Source organism: Portunus trituberculatus, chromosome 19 (genome assembly GCF_017591435.1).
Source record: "Portunus trituberculatus isolate SZX2019 chromosome 19, ASM1759143v1, whole genome shotgun sequence".
In the NCBI taxonomy this organism is placed as follows: Eukaryota; Metazoa; Arthropoda; class Malacostraca; order Decapoda; family Portunidae; genus Portunus; species Portunus trituberculatus.
Window position 1 is genome coordinate 7,836,349 of NC_059273.1, and position 23,168 is coordinate 7,859,516.

General features: G+C 40.1%; 1 protein-coding gene across 1 annotated transcript in view; it reads right to left on the reverse strand.

Annotated features, from left to right (window-relative positions):
* LOC123506279 (zwei Ig domain protein zig-8-like) overlaps nt 1-23,168 on the reverse strand; it is an 88,328-nt gene that overhangs the window by 5,450 nt on the left and 59,710 nt on the right. The window contains exon 3 of the mRNA XM_045258230.1: nt 883-1,052. Coding sequence (XP_045114165.1) covers nt 883-1,052 — 170 coding nt within the window. The remainder of the gene's footprint in view (nt 1-882; nt 1,053-23,168) is intronic.

The following is a 23,168-nucleotide window of genomic DNA, read 5'->3' on the forward strand; positions in this document are numbered from 1 at the left end:
TTATTACTCATGGCTTCTTTCTGTCTTCTGCCTGAAGGGTGAGTGTGGCTTTCTCTCTCTTTCTCCTCCTTCTCTCTCTTTCTGTCTAAGCAGCAATGAAGATCTTTTTGATAGATGATTAATATTTTCAGGTCTTTTCTGTATCTTGTACAGTGACAAACTTTGCATCGTGGACAGAGAGAGACGTAGCATATGATGACATCGTGGAAAGAGAGTATTTTCAAACAGGCAAAGACAGTAAAAAGAGGAATACGAAGATAGACAAGCAGAAGGATGAGACGGTCGAAGAAAGAGAAAGAAAGACGAGGCAGCAAAAGAAGAGCTGAAAAGAAGAGCCTGACGACAAAAGAAAGAAACTAGACAGACAAATAAAGGCAAACAAGAAATGAGTAAATAAAGAACCAGCAAGAGCTGAGATGGACATAATTCATCTTGCTCTTTTATCGGACTGACGCTCATGTATTGGTTAAGGAACTCAAGGAAGAAAAATGGACTTTTGTTAGACTGAGTGACGAGCAAGAGAGGTAGTGTATAATCTGAGACACATAAACGTACAGGTATCAAAGTGTTGGAGCCAAATAAAATCAAATGAAATACACAGAATAGAGAGAAGAAAATCAATCGCACACATGACCAAAGAAAAAAAAAAAATAGAACAAAAGACTTTAACACCACAAAATGGAATTCCAAGACATTTGTCCCAGACTTTTGACAAACTCTATTTGATCTTTAAGGGAAATGACATTCAAGTGGGCCTTTTTCCCGTCTTTTGTTGCCCTTGGCTGGCTTCCCCTCTTGCATAAAAAATAAAAGAAAATGAAACAATGAAGTGCAAAGAATAGAGTCACTGGGCACTAAAAGGGGGTGAGCCTTTGTGATTACCGAGTTGTTGCCAAGGTTGTGGACGATGCAGGAGAGTCGCGCTGTCTTGGTGGCGGTGACAGTCACATTGTTAGACACCCGGGGGTCGAACACAGGCGGCAGGGTCGGGCCGGGCACTGTAGGCGGCGGGACTACGTGGCGGGCTGCCCTCTCCCACGCTGATAACCCACCTGCAGAACACAAGGGAAATAATACTTTAATGGAGGGTAAAGAGACAATGGTAAGGGAAGAAATAAACGTATATTGAGTGTTTAGTAGATAAAGTTTGATACGAAATAGGGTACAATGATCAATATTAATTCCTTAAGTACCATGACACGTTTTCATATTCCTTCTGCTTACTATATGGTGATTTTATGCAGCTTCAGAAACTTATATGGATATCAGAATAGTGAAGACTTTGGTCATTAATTTTCTGACCTCAATAGACCCTTTCTAATGTCAATAAAATCGTCTAATTGCACCCAAACTCATGGTAAGAATGTGTCTCGATACTGATGGGATTAAATCTTCTGCCATGATCACGTGTCGCGTCGGTAAAATTGATGAGCGTGAGTTCGCGTGATATTGATAGATTTTTTTACTAACTATACTTAAAATAACTTTTTAATACTACTTTTTACTAATATTACTATTTTTACTGACATTTTACTACTACTTTTTAATAACTAAAGTTTTACTATTGTTTATTCTAAGAAGTATTCTACTGCTACTCTTTACTATCTTTACTATCTCATGAATTTAAGGAAAGGGTAGCGCAATCTTACTATGATTATAAGGAAGTCTGATGCACAATAATTATAATACTTCCGGGAAGATTAGCGCCAGCAGGTTCATTAATAACCGTGAGAACAATAACTCGGTAATGGTCTTAAGGGTAGCACAGGGAAGGGAGGTTAATTAATCATAGAGTATTCAGTAGAGGAAGGCAGTACACGTGAGTCATTAGTGTAAGCAGACGTAGTGTTTAATTCTATGAAAGACCATTATTGTGAATTAAACTTAGTGTATGGAATAGTTTAATTGAAAAGACACTTCTTATGATCTATATTGACATTGTCGATACATTTTACAGCTAAAGAACGAAACATGAACTGATCTTTAGCAATTTACAGAAAACATAATAATATAACTTTGATAATGATTAAAAGATTGCTTAAATACATAAATAATTACCTTATATTCCCATTCCTATACATTTATCCCATTCTATATTTTTAAGTTATGAAGTTCTACAAAGCTTGAAAAGGAATTATATAATGAAAACAAATACTGAATAAACAAAATAATATAGACGTGACTTTACATTGTCAGAACTGTAGAGCAAGATATACCAGAGAGGAGGGAGAGGGAGGAGCGGTGAGTGCAGGTGTGTGTTTACCTGTGTTGTGGTGAAGGGGCGGGGTGGGGGAGGGGGAGGTAGGGAAGGTAGTACAAGAGAGGTGACAAGTTACACTCACGTAGGATTTAAACTCTCTCTCTCTCTCTCTCTCTCTCTCTCTCTCTCTCTCTCTCTCTCTCTCTCTCTCCTCCAAAATCATGCATCTTTCTTCTAATTTCTTCTCTTTTCCTCTTTCTCTCTTTTTCTTAATCTCCATTTTCTTGAACTTTTTTACTCCTTTCTATCTATATTCCTTTATTTGCATTTTCTTCCTTCATCCTTCTTTCCTTCAAAATTATGCATCTTTCTTTTATTATCATCTCTCTTCTTTTTCTCTCCTATTCTTAATCTCCATTTTCCTGAACCTTTTTTTCTCTTTTATCTATAACCTTTATTTATTTTTTTTTATCTATATTCCTTTATCTCCATTTCCTTCACCCTTCCTTCTCGTCAGTCTCCCATTTTCTTTTCCATATCTATTAACTAGCCCTTCATTTTTACTTCCCTTTCCCGCCCTGCTCATCCTCACCTACTCCACCGCCTTCTCTTCTCCTATGACACGTATTTCAAATGATACGTATCAATTAACCTTAATACCACGAAGCGTTATGGCGATACCTGGGAAAGTGATACGCAGACACCCTCAACACTTCCCTCCCCACCCCCATCTCGATCTCCTTTGTCCAGGTGTAACCAAGACTAATTATCATAAAAGCCCTTTGTGCCTTGAGCAGGTAAATGGTTCACGGTAGCAGCGGTGATTGGCCATTGTGGTGCGCTGTTGTGGATCGATTGCTTGTTTATTAAAGAGTTATTAGAAGAGTTTTAATTTTTTTTGTCTAGTTTGTTTATTTTTCTTATTTTTCCTTGCTGTTGGTTTGTGATTTTTTTCTACCTGTGTTATTATTACTGGTTTGTTTAGCTGTTGTAGTAGTAATGGTGGTAATGGTAGCGGAAGTAGTAGTGGTAGTAATAGTAGTAGTATATGTGGTACTGGTAGTGGTAGTAGTAATAGTGGTGGTGGTGGTGGTAGTTGTAGTAGTGGTGGTGATGGTGGTGGTGGTGGTGGTGTTGCTAGCGGTATTAGTATTTTATATATCTACTTATTTATTATTTAGCATCCAATTTCTGGATTTTCCGAAGTTTCCTGGTATAGCAACATTCTCTCTCTCTCTCTCTCTCTCTCTCTCTCTCTCTCTCTCTCTCTCTCTCTCTCTCTCTCTCTCTCTCTCTCTCTCTCTCTTTGGCTCCTTCCTGCAATATCAGTGCAGTTTGTTCCTGTCATGTCTTGCTTTCACTTCTTAGCTTCAGGTCACTTGGGTAATTTTTCTCCTCTCTTTCCTTCCTGTCTTACCTGTCATTTTGGAACCGTCTCATCGAATCACAGCGAACTTATCTTATTGCCTCAACATTTTCAGTTTTTGACCTCTGATATCCTCTGGCTTTCTCCCTTTAAGTCTTGCACCATCCTATTCTTCTCACTCTTCTTTTCCTGCTCTTCTATTCATCACTGTCTTGAGTCATTCCCTCTTACATCGCTATTCTGTTTCATCCTTTTTATTTATCGCTTCGTTGTTTCCTGTCTTTTCATACTGTCATATTTTATCGTCACCTTTTCGTTTTTCATTTTCTGTGTGTATTGTTCAACCTCCTTCTCTCATCCTCGTCTCACAAGATTCCTGTTCTCTTTAACTCACTAATCTCATTTCCGCAGCGTCAGTACTTTCTCCCCAAGACTCTCACACACTCTCGTTCCTTCAGCATTATTCCTCGGCGCGTTTCATCCTCCTCTAATCGTCTCTACACACACATGCCCACGTCTCCCTACTCACCTTAGTAGGGAAACAAAATCGTTCCCTTGTCATTACTACTTTTTACGCTCATGTTTCAAAGTTTTCCAATATTTTCTTAAGGGATTGGTTTCTTTTGTATTGTTAATTTTTATGTATGTTTTTTTTGTTTTTATTTTGATTTTCTTTCTTTTTGTCGTATTGTTTCTTGTTTTTTTTTTTTTTTAGGGAAGAGTTAGAAAATAAGTAAACTTCCTGTGTGTGTGTGTGTGTGTGTGTGTGTGTGTGTGTGTGTGTGTGTGTGTGTGTGTGTGTGTGTGTGTGTGTGTGTGTGTTTGTGTGTGTGTGGATCTCTCTCTCTCTCTCTCTCTCTCTCTCTCTCTCTCTCTCTCTCTCTCTCTCTCTCTCTCTCTCTCTCTCTCTCTCTCTCTCTCTCTCTCTCTCTCTCTCTCTGTGTGTGTGTGTGTGTGTGTGTGTGTGTGTGTGTGTGTGTGTGTGTGTGTGTGTGTGTGTGTGTGTGTGTGACTCTTCCTGTTACTTCCTATTTGACTGACTGACAATTCCTGCTCTTTTTTCTTCCCTCTTTTTGTAATTCATTTATTTCACCATTTTTTTCGCTCGTGGGTGGTTCCTGACGGCTTGACATATATTTTTTTCCTTGTCAGATTATCACTCGTCACAAGTCTATTTTTCAGAGTCGTGTAACTTTTCCCTCTTCCCTTCACCATTTTGGATTTACGCAGTTATCCACTTGACACTGAAAAAAAAGAAGCCACGTAATATTTTCTACTCCAGTTGTTACCATTGATTCCTGTTATGTGCGGCCTAACCATATTATTTCTTTCCCTTGTAATAGCAATTTGGATCTGCTGTGACATTTATTCTGTATTTTAACTGTAGATGCATTTTCCTTAGCAAATTTATTACTGCACACTGTTTTTTCCTTTGCAAATTTAGTTAGGTAGTATAAAAAAGCAGGAAAAAGGAAGCCATTATGTGTAGAACCAGAAAAAAATTATCGAAAACTAGAGAAGTGTTTGAGTATTTTTCTTTGATCCTTTCAATACTGAGACACATTTTTACTTTTAAATTTGTGTACCATTTTATTGACATTAGGGAGGGTCTATAGAGAGCAGAAGACTAATGGCCAGAGTCTTCACTATTTTAATCCCTACATGTGTTTCTAAAAGCTCTGTAAAAACACCAAATTGTAAACAGAATTGATATGACAAAACGTCATGGTACTGAAGGGGTTAAAGATGGACACACACAAGCGGAATGATATAAACCACTCAGTCGCTAGTCAGATTGTTAGTGGCTAGTTAGTAAGAAGATTTATGAGATTACACAAGAGTTTTTGGATCATAGTAGGATGTAAGTTTTGTACAGGGACTAAATTGTAATGGCTTCCCTTTATGTTCTTATGGTTTGCTCTTAATCCCTTTACTCTCAGTGGCTCCTTTCCAAATTGTACGGTAATCCTATACTAAGCTGCGATCTTAAGAGGTTGTAGTACTTTTTTATGTATGAGGGAAAATCCAGCCCAGGGCAATATAAAACGAAAGAAAATGACAACTAAGTAGTCAGTCCCTTTGCAGGTTAGAGATAGTTAGCCAAAAAAAAAAAAAAGGAATAATGTCTTGAAACCTCCCTCTTAAATGAAGTCATAGGAAGTTGGACATACAGAAGCAGGCAGGGAGCTCCAGACAATACCAGCGAAAGGTATGGATGTTATTTTTTAGAGAAGCAGTGTGGGGAAGAGATTAAAGAAACGGTTAATTTAAACTTCCCAAGTATAAAGTGATGATAACCACTCTGTTGAAGGACTTTACTGACCCTCGCTCGATGAAGCCGTCCCAGCGCCATTACCTCTCCCTCCTGCTTCGCTCCTCCCCTTCACTAAGCTACTGAGACCTTCATTTCTCGCTGCCCTTAATCCTGTAGCTCTGGTCCACGTACTGCCACGCCCTGCCACCCAACCACCGCCACTCCACGCTAACTTCACCCAACTCTTTTGTCTCTTTTTTTTTTTTGGTTAGTTTTGGGTTGAGTTAGATTATGTTTAGTTGGGTTAGGTTAGGTTAGGCTTGGTTGGGTTGGATTAGGTTTGGTTGGATTAGGTTTGTTTTGGGTTGGGTTGGGTTAGGTTAGTTAAGTTTTGTTTTGGTTTGATTTGATTGGGTTGTGATGGGTTAGGTTTAGTTGGGTTTGGTTGGAATGGTTTTGGCTTGGTTACGTTACTTCAGCCTCTTATTATATGTTTTGTTTCTTCAATTGCATGTTCTCCTTGTTCAAATTTTATCAGTTCTCTTAATTCTCAACCTTCTTCACTTCTGTTATTGTTCTTTGTTCCTTCCCCAATTCTATCCTCTTCCTGTTCTATTTTTGCCAGTTACGTGTATCTCTTTATCTTTATTTCTTCCACTTTTCATTCCAATCCACCTTCGGTCTTCACTCCTTCTTCCTCATCTCCCTTGTTTAACTTTCTTCCTCCTGTTCCATTTTTATCAATTCTGCTTGCCTCCTTTCCTTCACTTTTTCCTTTCCTCTCCAGTCGTTTCACTATTCGTATTTCTTCCTTAACTTTCCTCATCTTCTTTCCAGCTTCCGTTAGAATATTTCATGCTTTCTCCTCTTCTCCATATTTTATCTTCTTGTGTTCAGTATTTCTTTCTTCCTCTTCCTTTCCTCATTTCTTTATCTCACCTGCTCTTTCCCTCTTTACACCTTTCCTTATATGTGTCTTCCTTTCCCTCTCTTTCTCTTTTCTTTGATCTTTCTTCCTCAGTCCTCTTTTATCTCCTTTCTTGGTTCCTTGGTTTCACATCCTCCTCTCTTGCTCCTCATTTCTTAATCACTCACCTCTTTTCTCTCCTCACCTCTCCTTATGTCCATCTTCATCCTCTCCTCCTCTTTTCTCAGTCCCTTTTTATCTCTTCTATGTGTCCTTCCCTTCCTTATTCCTCATTTCATAACACACGTCTTTCCTCTACACACGTTTTCTCATATTCACATTCTCTTTCTCCCTTTCTGTTCCTTTCTCCCTCCTTGTCTTCTATAGTGGCCATGTCGCCATTTCCTCCTCATCCTTAACCCACGAATTCACAAGTGTTCCTTCCTCCCTAATCTCCCTAACCTCCTCCATCCTATTAAATGTCCCTTTGTACTCTCTCAACCCAACTCCTCACTACCTTCCTCCTCCCCGTCACCCTCTGCTGGTATGTATCTTCACCCCATCTCGCTATTATTTATATGTTTAATCTACGCTGGTCTCTGCTGCGTTGTGTCGCGTCTGTCTTTCTTTCCCTGTCTTTATTAGTTGAGTCTTAGCCCCTGCAGTACCATGACGCGTTTTCCTCTTCATTCTGCTTACTATTTGATGATTTTATACAGCTTCAGCAACTCATGTAGGGATTGCAATAGTGAAGACTGTGGCCATTAATCTTCTGACCTCCAGAGACTCTTCCTAATGTCAATCATCTAATCACACTCCAAAGCTCAAGGTAGAAATGCGTTCCAGTACTGAAGGGATTGAGTGTCTTGCCTTTATTAGTAAGATGGAGGTTAACAAGAGTGGGTTAGACACGCCAGATCTATAAGTGTGTAATGGGGATATTTGTTTACTTCCTCACAATTACACGTGACCCATACGTGAAGGAGAACAAGATAGATGGAGAACTATTCATATCCCTGTTATCCTTTTTTCTAGAGTGTGTTAGTGTCTGTCTCTGTCCACGTATGTCTCTGTGTCTGTGTGTCTATCTATAATTCATTTGTCTTGTATCAGAAGCCTTGTCTGGCCTCATGTTTCATTTCCTGTGCCTCTGTGTTTGCCTCTGTACGTACACACACACACACACACACACACACACACACACACACACACACACACACACACACACACACACACACACACACACAAACACACACACACACACACACACACACACACACACACACACACACAATTTCTCTCTCTCTCTCTCTCTCTCTCTCTCTCTCTCTCTCTCTCTCTCTCTCTCTCTCTCTCTCTCTCTCTCTCTCTCTCTCTCTCTCTCTCTCTCTCTCTCTCTCTCTCTCTCTCTCTCTCTCTCTCTCTCTCTCTGACAAAAGTTCCCATGAGAGGAAGATCCCAATTCCATAAAGAGAGTAAGATCGCCTTTAGCGGAATTCATACTGCTGATCAAGGAAAAGATTGCCAGATGATACACGTTCGGAGATATCCCACTTCAGAATACGAGGAAGGCTGAGAAAAGGCGGAACTTGAAGGGATGCATCGGCTGGTGTAGTCCGGCTTCAGAGCGTATTTCATAAGGAGAATTTGCTTTGTGTCTTGTTAAAGGAGGAAATAACTTTAATGTGATAGAAGACAGTAGAGTTTATAGGTGTGGGTAATGAAGTTCTGAAAGGGTAAACAATAAATGGTTTTCTAATAATATACACTGAAAGAAAGGAAGGATAAAAACTAGGGTTTGGAGAGAGAGAGAGAGAGAGAGAGAGAGAGAGAGAGAGAGAGAGAGAGAGAGAGAGAGAGAGAGAGAGTGCTTTGATAGTGATGTTATTGATTTTCCTTTCCAACACATGCAGATATATTCTGCTTGTTGAACCTACCTGTGTGTGTGTGTGTGTGTGTGTGTGTGTGTGTGTAGTAAAGCATTGCCATTGATATCAACATATTATACACGGTTTCTGATAATGGAGAGAGAGAGAGAGAGAGAGAGAGAGAGAGAGAGAGAGAGAGAGAGAGAGAGAGAGAGAGCAATAAAACAAGAGCGAACCTGCATGTGAGAAAGGGAGAAGAAACTGAGAAAAAAGAGATTATGAAAGCAAAAAAGAACAAAGAAGAAAGGGAATGGAAAAAGAAACGAAAAGAGATAAAGAAAACAGACAAAATGAATACTGACCACAAAAGAATGGGAAGAAATTACAAAAGAGATCAGGAATAGCATTAGGAACAGCAACATGAGGGATAAGGAGAAATGGAGGAGATAAGGAGGGAGTGGGGAGTGGGAGTGAATAACGAGGGCTCATGGACCTTAGCGACGCCACCTGATGGACAGTGGCAAAATAAACTTAATGGAATGACTGAACCTCGCGTGAGAAATAAGAGAAAACGGACATGAACTGTGTTTTAAAATGAGAAGCCGCGTATTGTGGGTGGCGGAAATGCATACAAATACCTGGCCGAGGCGGAGGCGAGGTGGAAGAGTGGGAGGAGGGAGGGAATGAAGGTCAGGCACACACACACACACTCACGCACACGCACGTACACGAACACGCACACCTATTCAGGCCACCCTCGCTCTTCTAGCCTCTAAAACTTCGCATTAATTACAGTGAAACGTGCAATTCATCAGTCTAAGTGGCCGTGCGATGCATATTTGGCGCCCTTGTGTCCTCCGTTATGCGTAAAAGATCCCTCTAATGACCTGCCGCTCGGCGTAATCTGATGCCAATTGCCTGTAAAACGAGAGCAGGCTGTGGCGAGGATAGGCAGGTATAGGCTGACGTCTATCTGTATGCCTGTATGTGTGTGTAGGTGCGAGTGTGTGTGTTGGTGTGCAGGTTTCGTCAATGCTTTAAACCTAAAGAAGAAAAAGAAACCAGGAAAGAATATTGAAAAAAAGTGAAAGAAAATGTTGAAAGAGTGGTGTTCTTTATCCTCCAGATCTCAAAATGAAGGGGAGATTAAAAGGTACGGTTTTTTTCACTCTCTATTTTGCATTATTTTTTCTTTCCTGGTTCGTTTTTATAACAGGCTTGGTGCTTTAATGGTCATCCGTGTCTGTGTCTTACCTCCTTGCATATTTTTTTCTTCATTTAACTTCGTGTGGTCATATCTACTCGTAAAACCTCGAACAAGAAAATTAAAAACCACACTTTGTTCATAGTTTAACCCCTTCAGTACTGGAACGTATTTTTACCATGAGTTTGGGTATGATTAAACGATTTTATTTACATTAAGAAGGGTCTATGAAGGTCAGAAGATTAATGGCCAGAGTCTTCACTATTTTAACCCCACATAAGTTTCTAAAGCTGTATGAAAAAGCCAAATAGTATGCAGAACCATCAAAACGTGTCATGGTATTGAAGGGGCTAATGACGTGGACGTGACAAAGCAGCGGGGCAGCGGGGTGGGTAGTAAGTCAAGCAAAAGTTAGAAATCTCACACCATATCGAATGCAGCGGTAATTATAGTTTCCTGGCGTGTTGGCATGACGATGTCCAGGTTTATGTCGGGAGGGGAGTGCAAAGGGCGGGGAGGGAGCACTCTGGGGGAGGAGTTAGATAGTGGTGGTGGTGGTAGCTGGTGGTGGTGGTGGTGTCCGAGGCGATGCGAAAATAACCATGATGTGGGTGGAGAATGATGGGCGGCCGGACAGAGAAGGGACAGTGGAGGATGATGGGATATGATTGCATGTTTGGAGGATCGTGGGGGGAAGGAACACTGGCTGGTAGAAGAAAGTGGTGGGTGGAGAAGATACGTGGAGAGGACAGTGGTGCTTGGAGACGCCATGTGTGGGTGAAAGTAAATCTGAGTGTGAGGAAGAAATTTGTGAGGAAAGAATAGTGCTTAGTTGAAGAAAAAGATAGTAAACAGTAAAATCCCTTCAGTACTATAAAGCATTTTTATATTCATTCTGCTTACTATATGATGATTTTAGACACGTTCAGAAATTTATGAGGGGGATTAAAGTAGTGAAGACTGTGACCATTAATCGTCTGATCTCCACAGACGCTTCCTATTGCAAATAAAATCGCTTAATCACACCCAAAATTCAAGGTAAAAGACGCGTAAAAATACTGAAGTAATTAAGACATATGTTTAAAAAAGACAGTAATGCTAGTTAGTTATGGAGAGCAATGAAGGCAACAAATCTGTAAACACTAAAGTCAACGAAAAGGTTCATTATGCGACTCCACAATCCCGCAAAGCAAATAGTGTATCCACCAGTTATATAAATCGAGCGGACTTGTTTTTGAATACGATAAACAAAACACGAAGCGCTTGAAATTAATGTCATTTGTTTCGAATATATTTTTCTTCGGCAAATATTTACCTGCCACGGCGGTCTCGGTCAGAAGTGCAGGCGATAGAGCGAGAGGGAAAAAAAAACGTGATGTATTGCTAAGTGTAGCGGAAAAATTGTGTTACGGAATAATGCGACAGTGGAAGTGTTGGCTCCTGTACAAGAAGTGACACTATTTAGAATCCCAAAAGAAAGTGACACTATCTAAAATCCCAACAGGATGTGACACTGTTTAAAATCCCAATAGAAAGTCACACAATTTAAAATCCCAGTATTCATTTTCCAGTGAAACATGAAATGGAATCACTGGAGGCTGGAAATGAAGGATATTGCTTAAAGCACCGCCATTGGAAAAAAAAAGGAAAAAAAAAAAGAACAAGGATTATACAAAGAACTGACATGAACGAAACTAATATGTATAGGAACAAAAAAAAGTGAATGATATTGAAACCGCACAGGGCAGCATTCTAGAACAGAGAGAGAGAGAGAGAGAGAGAGAGAGAGAGAGAGAGAGAGAGCTGGATAGTGGGTCCAGTTACTTATCTTATTTGTCACCCCATACCTACAGACACTACCATATCCGCCCGCTACCTCTATTACATCACCCATGTATACTCTCTCTCTCTCTCTCTCTCTCTCTCTCTCTCTCTCTCTCTCTCAACACGGTCATTGATTTGCTGTCCTAGTTTTAACCTTGACTCTACGTTCGTTGTGTCCTTCTTGTATGTTATTGTGTGTGTGTGTGTGTGTGTGTGTGTGTGTGTGTGTGTGTGTGTGTGTGTGTGTGTGTGTGTGTGTGTGTGTGTGTGAAGGAAGATTACTCTCTCTCTCTCTCTCTCTCTCTCTCTCTCTCTCTCTCTCTCTCTCTCTCTCTCTCTCTCTCTCTCTCTCTCTCTCTCTCTCTCTCTCTCTCTCTCTCTCTCTCTCTCTCTCTCTCTCTCTCTCTCTCTCTCTCACACACACACACACACACACACACACACACACACACACACACACACACACACACACACACACACACACACACACACACACACACACAATGATATACCAGTTTCCGGTCGCCACCAAAGTTTTCTTCCTCAAGACACGGAGGCTGACTAGGTTATGAGCTGATTATTTTAAGTCTCTCTCTCTCTCTCTCTCTCTCTCTCTCTCTCTCTCTCTCTCTCTCTCTCTCTCATTCCGTGGATGGTGGAAAAGTTGCGTGTGTTTTACGTGTCCTGCATTTTACCTTTATAGTATTGAGATGTTCCGTGGTGGTGTTTGAGTTTGATATATCGTTTTTTTTTCTAGTCGAGATCAAAATTCGTCTATTTATTTAGGAAGAAATACATCTCGCTTTCAGTTCCACCACATGTGCTACAGAAACTGCTATTGTTAAACGTAATTATTTTTTTCTTGTTTTTATTATTTTCTTGAGTTCTCATGTAACAATTCAGTCTTATCGATCATTTTTTCGTCGTATAATGAATCCTATATGATATTACTAGCGAATAATAAACCTAAATATCATTAGATAGTATTAGTCACTCCATCAAGTATTCATTTTTGTGTCTCCCATAAAATATCGCAAAAACATGTACCGTTTCACTAATCCTCAGAAACCACTATAATTGAAGTATTATTGCAAAGAATACACTGTTTCCTGAATCCTTGGCGCTTCATTCACTAGTAGGAAATATAAGGAAAGAGTAATATACATGATAACACTCTCTTTATTCACAATGTAATACCCTGAGAGCTTCAATTTCTTATCCCTTTCAACTTCTCTGTCATGAAAAGATAAAAAAAGAAAAGAAAAAAGCTGAAAGAAAATAAAAGATCCAGTGCTCTCGTCCCGTCTCTTGTCAAACCACAGTGAATGTTGCTCGGGTACACGTGAACTCGACTATTTATAGATAATAGCGCTGCTCAAAGTTTGATATCACTGGTTTATTTTATTGGAGGAAACTTTCAACCGCTCATGATGAAAAAAATGTACCACACGATTTTTCTATAGCAGTGAAATTATTAAAGCAATCCTGGACAGTTGGAGAGGAGAGAAACACACACTACTAGTAATTCATATGCATTTTAGAACACTCTTTTGGAAACTCAGGTCAGTGTTCACGTGGGGAGATGTTTTGCATACACAGGACGAGAAGTGACGAAAGTTAATGGCGTTTTAAGTTAAGAGTCTAGAAAATAGTAAGCGTGAGAGTAAAACAAGATCGGCATTTGCTTCCCCACAGCTGTAAACACTCACGGAAATGACACAAAAGTCCCTCGTAAGTTTTGTTTTAAGGGTCGTTGTCCAGAGAGAGAGAGAGAGAGAGAGAGAGAGAGAGAGAGAGAGAGAGAGAGAGAGAGAGAGAGAGAGAGAGAGAGAGAGAGAGAGAGAGAAAAATGTAAAATAAAGATAGAAAGTGAAACAGAAAAAACAATCTTAATCATTTGGGTAAATTATTAAAAACACTGATTTCACTGGAGTTTTTTCTTTTTTTCTTCTTTATTTTTAGTTTAGCCTGTGATCCTTTCTCTTCTCCCTTCCATTCCTTGCTTAATTCTATTCCGTATTTTCAGTAACGCTTTTTCTATCTGTAGGGGCGACACACACACACACACACACACACACACACACACACACACACACACACACACACACACACACACACACGGCCCGGTAGCTCAGTGGTTAGAGCGCTGGCTTCACAAGCCAGATGACCGGGGTTCGATTCCCCGGCCGGGTGGAGATATTTGGGTGTGTCTCCTTTCACGTGTAGCCCCTGTTCACCTAGCAGTGAGTAGGTACGGGATGTAAATCGAGGAGTTGTGACCTTGTTGTCCCGGTGTGTGGTGTGTGCCTGGTCTCAGACCTATCCCAAGATCGGAAATAATGAGCTCTGAGCTCGTTCCGTAGGGTAACGTCTGGCTGTCTCGTCAGAGACTGCAGCAGAGATCAAACAATGAATAACACACACACACACACACACACACACACGTGGATTCTGCAACAAACAAACACACTTTCCTCGATCGCTTAAAAAATTCGCTTTGTCACATTTCCTATTTTTCTTTTTTTTTTCTTTTTTATCGTCACCATGAATTGTGGTTTCGCGGTATATTTGCTCTCTCTCTCTCTCTCTCTCTCTCTCTCTCTCTCTCTCTCTCTCTCTCTCTCTCTCTCTCTCTCTCTCTCTCTCTCTCTCTCTCTCTCTCTCTCTCTCTCTCTCTCTCTCTTTAAAATCTTTTCAGTCTTTCTTTTCTTTATTTGTGAAGTGTTGATGTTTTTTTTTTTGTTTTTAGCTCTCCTTTTTTCATAACATCCAATATTTTAGTTATTGTGTACAGTAGGAAGACATTTTTTTTTACAACACCGCGTGAAACAATCAGTGATGGCGGCGGCGGCAAGAGACTATGGCTACACTCTTTAACACTGGCCTTCTTTTTTCACTCCTCCATTCTATATTTATTTAAACTGGCACTTCCTTTCCTCTTCACGGACACAACCATTACTCTTTATCCTCCACCTTTCCCTCCCCCCCATCACCCTCCTCATACTTCTTTCCACCTTCCTCCTTCTGTGAAGTAAATGCACAGCCACATCATTCCTTTCACACGGAAAAAAAGCAGATATCAAGAGGCGGAGGGTGCGTGCCTTTCATTCGTCCGACGTGAAAAATGGAACAAGAAATATTGGGTGAGTGTGTGTTGTGGCGGGACAAAGAAAATAGGTTGAAATTCCGAACTCCGTGGAGGTGTAAGTGTTTTGGATAATGTAGGGGGAAGGTGCAGGGGAGTGTAGGGTGTGATGGTGGAGGGATAGGACAGTATGGCTATGGAGAATGTATATAAAGTAGCTGGGATGGAGCAGGTGATGGGAATGTGGCAGTAGATAAGAAACTGTGGCTATGGGATGTATCAAGGTGTGGCTGTGTTAAGTAAGTCAGGAATATTTTAAAGTGTAGCTGTTAAAGTGAAGGTATAGTAAGGTTAGGAGAGGTAAAATACGGTGTCTGTTGTGTGACTAAGTGAGGAATGTGGTGAAGAAGTGACGTGTGTGATGTGAAATGGTGAGAAATAGAGGCTCATATTCAGAAAAGCCTTCCCTCTCAGTACAACAATTTCCCCATGACCACAGAAACAAGTAGACCAGTTTTCAAGACAGTTTCTCCTTTTAATAAGCTAGAAATCCTGCCAATCAGTCACCAGAATCATGAAAATAATATTAAAAACATGAGTATTAATAACTGGAACATTTAGAAAGCAATGATGGTGAGACAGCTTTAGAATACGGGCCTGAAAGTGATGTGGTATGGTGAGTAATGGTGCAATGGGATGTGGTTCTGAGGTGACGTGGCGGGAATGGCGTGGGTGGAAATGACGTAGCAATGTGTGAGAAGCGTAACACCGTGTGAGGTTGAGGTGGCGAGGCAGTGTGATCGTGTGGGTGTGATTGGATGTCGCGGTGTGAAGGAAGCGTAGGAGATGAGGGCGAGTCCACGCTGGAGGAGAAGCATTCAAAAGATCGTGATATTGAGGAAAAGGATTCATTTTAGGAATTCCGGAAGAAGTTGTGGGGTAAAAAACGGCGCCAAAAATGGAAACTGGAATATTTGTGGGCTCTATTTTTTCTTAACTTTCTTTTTATCACTGAATTATGAAAATCACAGCACACGAAACGCTCAAAATTAAATTGGCTTCTATTTTGGAAGCTCTTCTCTGGTTATTCTTTGGAAGAGGGCAGCAAAATAACAAGGCCTTTTTTTTATTTCTTGAACGGCCTCCTTCACTCCCTCAAAAAAAAAAAAAAAGATAGGGAGCGACTCCAGGAGGGAGCAGTGGGCGGAAATAATCGTTTATGGGAAGAATCAACAAAATTTCCCTAGGCAAACAAGAAGGAACCTCTTGTAAAGCAGCCTCATTTTATCAGTAAACACTCCGTTGATAGAGAATTGAGAATTTTCATAGAAACGATAATGTGAAAAATAGAAAACCTGGTTGGCGTTACTCACAAAGCTTTACAAAACTCTTAGACTTACGAATTCTCTTGCGAAATGATATATTGATACTAGCTTTTATTTATTGCTGTGTGTGTGTGTGTGTGTGTGTGTGTGTGTGTGTGTGTGTGTGTGTGTGTGTGTGTGTGTGTGTGTGTGTGTGTGTGTGTGTGTGTTGTGTCGTGGGTGGGTGTGTTGGGAAGCTGAAATTAAATGTTAAGGTGTGAATGTGGAGTGGAATGGACCAGCTGTGTTGAAAAACGTTTTGCAGACCTGGAGATATGGGGGAATGGCGAGCAAAGAGAGAGAGAGAGAGAGAGAGAGAGAGAGAGAGAGAGAGAGAGAGAGAGAGAGAGAGAGAGGGTGATAATGGGGTAGTCAAATGCATTGCAAAGCCTGATATCAGATACACCTACCCTTGTTCCTCGCTGGAGTGACAAAGGAAGAAAATGAAATGGCCGCAAGATGGGGGAAGTAATAGCCGATGAGAGAGAGAGAGAGAGAGAGAGAGAGAGAGAGAGAGAGAGAGAGAGTCGACAAAAGAATGGATAAAAAAAGGAAGATAATCATGTTTTATTTTTTTAATGGTATCTTTTCTCATCCGTGTTCTTTTTACGCCTTTGATAACCAGTACACTAGAGAAAATAAAAAGAGAAGCTTAGTTACAGCACGAAATTATGTTTGTCTAAAGAGCAACAAGAGTGAACATAAAAAACAGGAAATAAAAGAATGATTTGTCGTAATAAGAAGACTGTTTGTGGAAAGCATGAAAGTGTGTGACGTAGTGTGTGTGTGTGTGTGTGTGTGTGTGTGTGTGTGTGTGTGTGTGTGTGTGTGTGTGTGTGTGTGTGTTGATTAAATCTGCATCTCTTTCTTTTTTGCTAGACGGTGATGGGACAGAACTATCTCTTCTCTTGTCTCTCCTGTTGCATAAAGCTGATTCAGGAGAGTTTACACACACACACACACACACACACACACACACACACACACACACACACACACACACACACACACACACAATTTTATTCACTGCTTGGAAAAATCTGGTCTCGCTGCATGGCTTCCTTCCTTTTTTCCTTCCTTCTTTTCTTCCTTCCTTCCTTCCTTCTTTCCTTCCTTCCTTCCTTCCTTCCTTCCTTCACTGTTTTCTGTTTTCCTCCCAGGGACTCTGACACAAACAAGGGATTCATCAAGTCAAATTATACAGAATGTTTTGCTTCCCTTTCCTTCGCCTCCGAGCAAAATGCAACGTGGGGAATCACTTTCCTTTCAAGCCGGGAAGTGGTAATAGATGAATTGTAGAAAGGAAAAAATAAGTTTGCATATAGATGTCATATTATGTAAGTGTATACGAATATTTGGAGGTAAGAGAAGGAATGATCATGCAGATATTAACCCTTTCAGTACCATGACGCATTTCCATATTCATTCTACTTAGTATTTGGTGATTTAATGTAGCTTCAGAAACTCATGTGGGGGATTAAAATAGTGAAGACTGTGGCCATTAATCTTCTGACCTCCATAGATCCTTCCTTATGTCAATAAAATGGTCTAATCGTACACAGATCTCAAGGTAAAAATGTGTTCTAGTATTAAAGGGGTTAACATTCACACATATATATTCTCTTATTAATTTGCTTTAACTTCATGTTCACTTTGCAAGACAAATTTTCGTTTCCCCTTATCGATGTAAAATTTATAGATATTCATATTCAGAATTAAGGAAGGGGAAGATCCAGGAAAACTTCATATTAGTTTCCTATTTTCTTTTCTTATTCACGTCTCTCCTCGTTGTAAGAAAATATTTTAGTTATCTTTTTAAATGTCAAAATGTGTATGTAAATGTATAATCATATTCTGACTACGGAAAGAAGAAATGTAGATCTTTTTTTATCGTTTCAGTTTCATGTCTCCTTCATTTCTATTAAAACATGCAAGTTTGCATAAACATGTCAAGTTACGTAGATGTATTTTCATATTCAGACAGGAAAAGTCACTCATGCACAACTTTATTCTTGCTTATATATTTTTGCTGTGCTTGTAAGCCTCCGTCACTTGTATTATAAAAGATGCAAGTTTCCATATGGATTTTAAATTATGCAGACGTATACAAATATTCCAATTCAGAAAAGGAAGTTATTCTGATGATTTCTTCTCTTCCGGCAAATATATTATTTCTCTTGGATTTTTTTTCTGAGTCACTTATTTAAGATTTCAAAGTTTACATATGAATGTTTGAATTATGTCAACAGATGGATGCCAAATTATGCACACTCACAAAGCAGCAAGGAGACATTGGTGCAGGGCTCGTTACCTCTCCTTAGCTATCTTCATCTTGAGTTCATGTGTCCTCATATCTTATCTGTAGGCGCTCATTAGCGTGCGTCTTTGGTCCGTATTCTGAAACGCTTTGCTCTCTCTCCATCACTGCTTTCCAAATTTGTAGTTGAAGATAGTCGTGTTTCTTGAAAATATTATTATGGGTGTGATAATAGATCGGCGGGATTTTTAGTTTATTAAAAGGAGAAACTGTCTTGAAATCCAGCTAGTTATCTCTATGGCCTTGGAAAATTCTCGTAGTGAGAGGGGAAGGCGTTTCTGAATACGGGCGATACTCATGATCAGAACTCCCCCCCCTAATAAAAAAAAAAAAGGAAACGATAGAGCAAAAATCTTAAGTGATCCACAAATTTTTCTTTCATTTTGCTTCCCTTTGTACTTCCCCTTGTAATACTATAGAACATAGACACCAATTGACCTCGAATTATATAGAAGTAATCACACATGCAGAAAAAAAAGACCTTGTAGGGGAAGATACAGTACATGAATTAAAACACCTGTTCACCATCAACAACCAGATGTCACGTGTCACTCTCCCTCACTTCACTAGCAATTGTCTTCACGAAACGCCTCGACTAACCACCCCCTTGTAATTATCATTGCCCCAATTACTCGCAGGGAAGGAATTGAGGTTCAGAGGGTGAGTGACTGACTTTAAGAGGCGACACATGTCATTTTGCTTGGGAGAAGATGAGATAATGTGAAAGGGAAAAAAGATTGAGGCTGAGACGAGGGAGAGGATTAATCGCGAAGGACTTTGATCTCTGACATGATGGAGAATGATGAGAGAACGACGTAAATGGCAGGGAAGAGTGGAAAAATGTGGAGAAAAATGATGCTAATGGACAGAAAGAGAGAGAGAGAGAGAGAGAGAGAGAGAGAGAGAGAGAGAGAAGAGAAGGAAAGGAAAGAAAAGAGTGGTAGATTGGAACTGTGAGAAGGAAGATGAAGCAGAGAGAGAGAGAGAGAGAGAGAGAGAGAGAGAGAGAGAGAGAGAGAGAGAGAGAGAGAGAGGCTGACAGAAAGAAAGGTAAAGAAAAGAGTGGTAGATTTGAACTGTGAGAAGGAAGAGAGAGAGAGAGAGAGAGAGAGAGAGAGAGAGAGAGAGAGAGAGAGAGAGAGAGAGAGAGAGAGAGAGAAACAAACAGACGAATGACACAAGAACGGAAGGGAGAACTCAATAAATGAATAAATATGCAGAAAAGAAATGGTTGAAAAAAAAAGATGAAAAATCCGTTAACAAAAGACTAAAAAAAAAAAAAGAAAAAGAAAAAGAAGGGAAAAAGAAAGAAATCCCTTTCATCAAAACCCAAAACAGGCGCAGGAAAAAAGAGAGAAGTGAAGGAGAGGGAAGAAAAATAGAAGACAGGTCAATTTAAATGGAAAACCATGTGTACAAATCGACGTCCAATCCGGATATGGGAAAACCAGTTCGGGCATACACGGGCGCCCCAAAATACGAGGCAAACTTTACCTATAAAAATAAACAAGGATGACAAGAAAGGAGAATGCAAAAAAAAAAAAAAAAAAATAGAGAACTACCTTGGACATCTGGAAACATCTGAAGGCTAAAACAGAAAGGAGATCCAAATATTGAGTTTCCGGAAAGTGTCTTAATCTGGGTAAAATAACGTGGAAGTGTTGAGGTTTGTGGATCGTGGTGTGGGGATGTGAGAACTGGTGTGGTGGAGAGGAAGGAAGGGAAAGTTTGAAATGCTGTTTTGTTTGGTTATCCACTGCGCGCATGTGTCTCTGGGAACGTTACCTGATGAAAAGATCAGAGTGAACGATGCTGTGTGATGATTCAAAGTTAATGAGAGTAAATTTACGGTTGTTTTGATGGTCTCATTATTTTATGGAAATTTTGTTAACGGATTCATAATTTTGTAGTCTTGTAATTGGTGGTCTGGTGACGTTAAAAGTTGTTTGATTCATGTTTTTCCCTTCGAAACTGGAATAGAAAAATGATAATCGCACGATCGTAGAAAAGTAAGGAAAAAAGTATATTGATAACTGAAGATTGGAAATGAAGTGAAACAGTACAGTGATGACTTATTTATACTTGATAATTTTGACTTATACTTGATAATTCATATTCTATCCCTTTAAAACTGAAACAGAAAATAATAATCGCTCAATCGTAAACTAAAAATGCATTACAAGGTTTAAAATAAATTGAAAGTTGGAGATGAAGTGAAGCAGAACAGAGATGACATACTTATACTTGACAGATTTTACTTATACTTGACAATTCATATTCTATCCTTTCAAAACTGGAATAGAAAAATAATAATCGCTGAATCGTAAATAAAAAAAATACATTTCAAGGTTAAAAATATCTGAAGGTTTGAGATGAAGTGAAATAGTACAGTGACTTATTCCTGACTGTTCATCTCCTATTCCTTCAAAACTGGAATGAAAAAATAATGACTCAATCGTAAAATAAAAAGTTATTACAAGGTTTAAAATAACTGAAGTTTGGAGATGAAATGAAGCAGTACAATAGTGACTTACAAATACTCGACAACATTATATAAAAACCTCAACTCTTACTAGCACATCAGAATTCGGGCCTCCAGCACACCCACTGCGAGTGTTTGGGGACTAAACACGCTTAGAACATGACCTGAGGCTTACGTGATACCGTGGTAGGGAATACACGGATAAGCAAGATTGAAGGGCTGGGATAGGGGGATGATGGCCACAGCGATGCGTCACGTACCATATGCCCGATATTTTTTCATCTATAGAAAGAGAAAAACATATCCGTCCTGCATCTAGGTGAACTTATTTTTTTCATACACACTGAGCCGATTTAGGAAAGAGAGAGATTCGAATACATGTTAGTTTATCTTTTATCCAAGGCCTTTACAGAGCCGCTAGAGCCTTCACAGATACATACACACACACACACACACACACACACACACACACACACACACACACACACACACACACACACACACACACACACACACACACACACACACACACACACACACACACACACACACACACACACAGGCAACTAAGTGGGCCTTTTTCTTCGTTTTATGTTGCCCTTGTCCAGTTTTCTTCTTGTATAAACACACACACACACACACACACACACACACACACACACACACACACACACACACACACACACACGATGGCGTGGTGGATAAGTTGGTGAGCGTGGGATCGGGGAGACGTCCACGCGTAGGTTCGAATCCCACCACTCGTGTGGTTTAAAGTTTCCTACAAGTCACCATGATATCTAGGTTCTAGGTGGTTTCACCAAAGATGCTCTTGGATGGTGATATGGGCTCTAATATGGGTACCGTTGTAAGTAAAATTGCCTGCTCCACTACTGGGTGGAAGCTTAACAGCGCTTCCAATACTCTTCAAGTTACCCACAGGCGCTATAGGCCAAGACATAAACACACACACACACACACACACACACACAGAATCTCATCTCTCACGTCACAAACATCCCATCAAAACCATCCAGCAACAAGCAGACTCCCAACACACTCGTACCTATTCCTGCAATCACTCTGGCGTCTTTCCGAGCAGCATCCAATTACCCTAACACAAACAGACAGCGAGTCACAGGAACGTGCTCCCCCGCTCGTCCTGAGAAACACCGCCACTTCTCATCCCACGAAACAAGCTTGGCAGTTGAGACGCGGCTCCGTGGCGTAAGAACCCAGGCTTTACGTGGCAACCAAGTAGGACTGACTCTTCATAAACAAACCATACAAGACAAACACACACAGCTACACGCACGGCACACCAGCCCAGCACACGCAAGGGAAAAGAAACACTCGCTGAAACGTAATGTGTAATAGCTAGTTGTTCCAGAGTTGAATGGATAAACGTGGAGCTTCGTGTCACGCCTCCCTTTGCCTTACTGGTGGTGATGGTGGTGGAGAGGCGTCACGGGAGAGCTTAATGTAAAAATGTTAATCTTGATAGCAGGGGAACAATAATCGTAAATTGTAAGGTAATGGTTAGTCTTGTGGTGGCAAGTGGTGGTGCTGGTGCTGGTACATGGAGTCGGTAGTAAATGGAAAAGGCAAAGATGATAGTAGTAGTAGTAGTAGTAGTAGTAGTAGTAGTAGTAGTAATAGTATTAGTAATAGTTGTAGTGCTCCTCCTCTTCCTTTTCCACTTACTACTACTACTGTTGCTACTACTACTACTACTACTACTACTACTACTACTACTACTACTACTACTACTACTACTACTACTACTACTACTACTACTACTACTACCATCACCACCGTTTTCTTTCATGTAATAAATGTATAACGGGTACACTCAGCTTAGTGGGTATTTTATCACGTGCATAATTATTACTGAGTTAAAATATAATGTAACATTCACCAGTAGAGATATCAGATATTTATACCAAGGCCATGTCTTCTATACGAGATTACTAAAATATGTAAAAGCTGTCAAATATTAATGAAATTTTATATACATTGCATTAAAATTGAATTGAGATGGAACACTGTGATGAATGTATCCCGTAGCACCTTCGTCTTTACCTCTTCTTCTTCTTTCTTTTTACGGTATTGCCTATAGCGCCTGTAGGCATACTTGAAGAGTATATGTAGGACGATCCCACGCTCACCACCTTATTCACTACGAACCGCCTCACTTAGGACTATTTTCTGTAACACTGCACATCACCTTCACGTTAAAAAAGACGCTAGTTGAAATGATGCTGGTGTTTTAAGGATGTTTTTACGATTCCAGTGAAAAT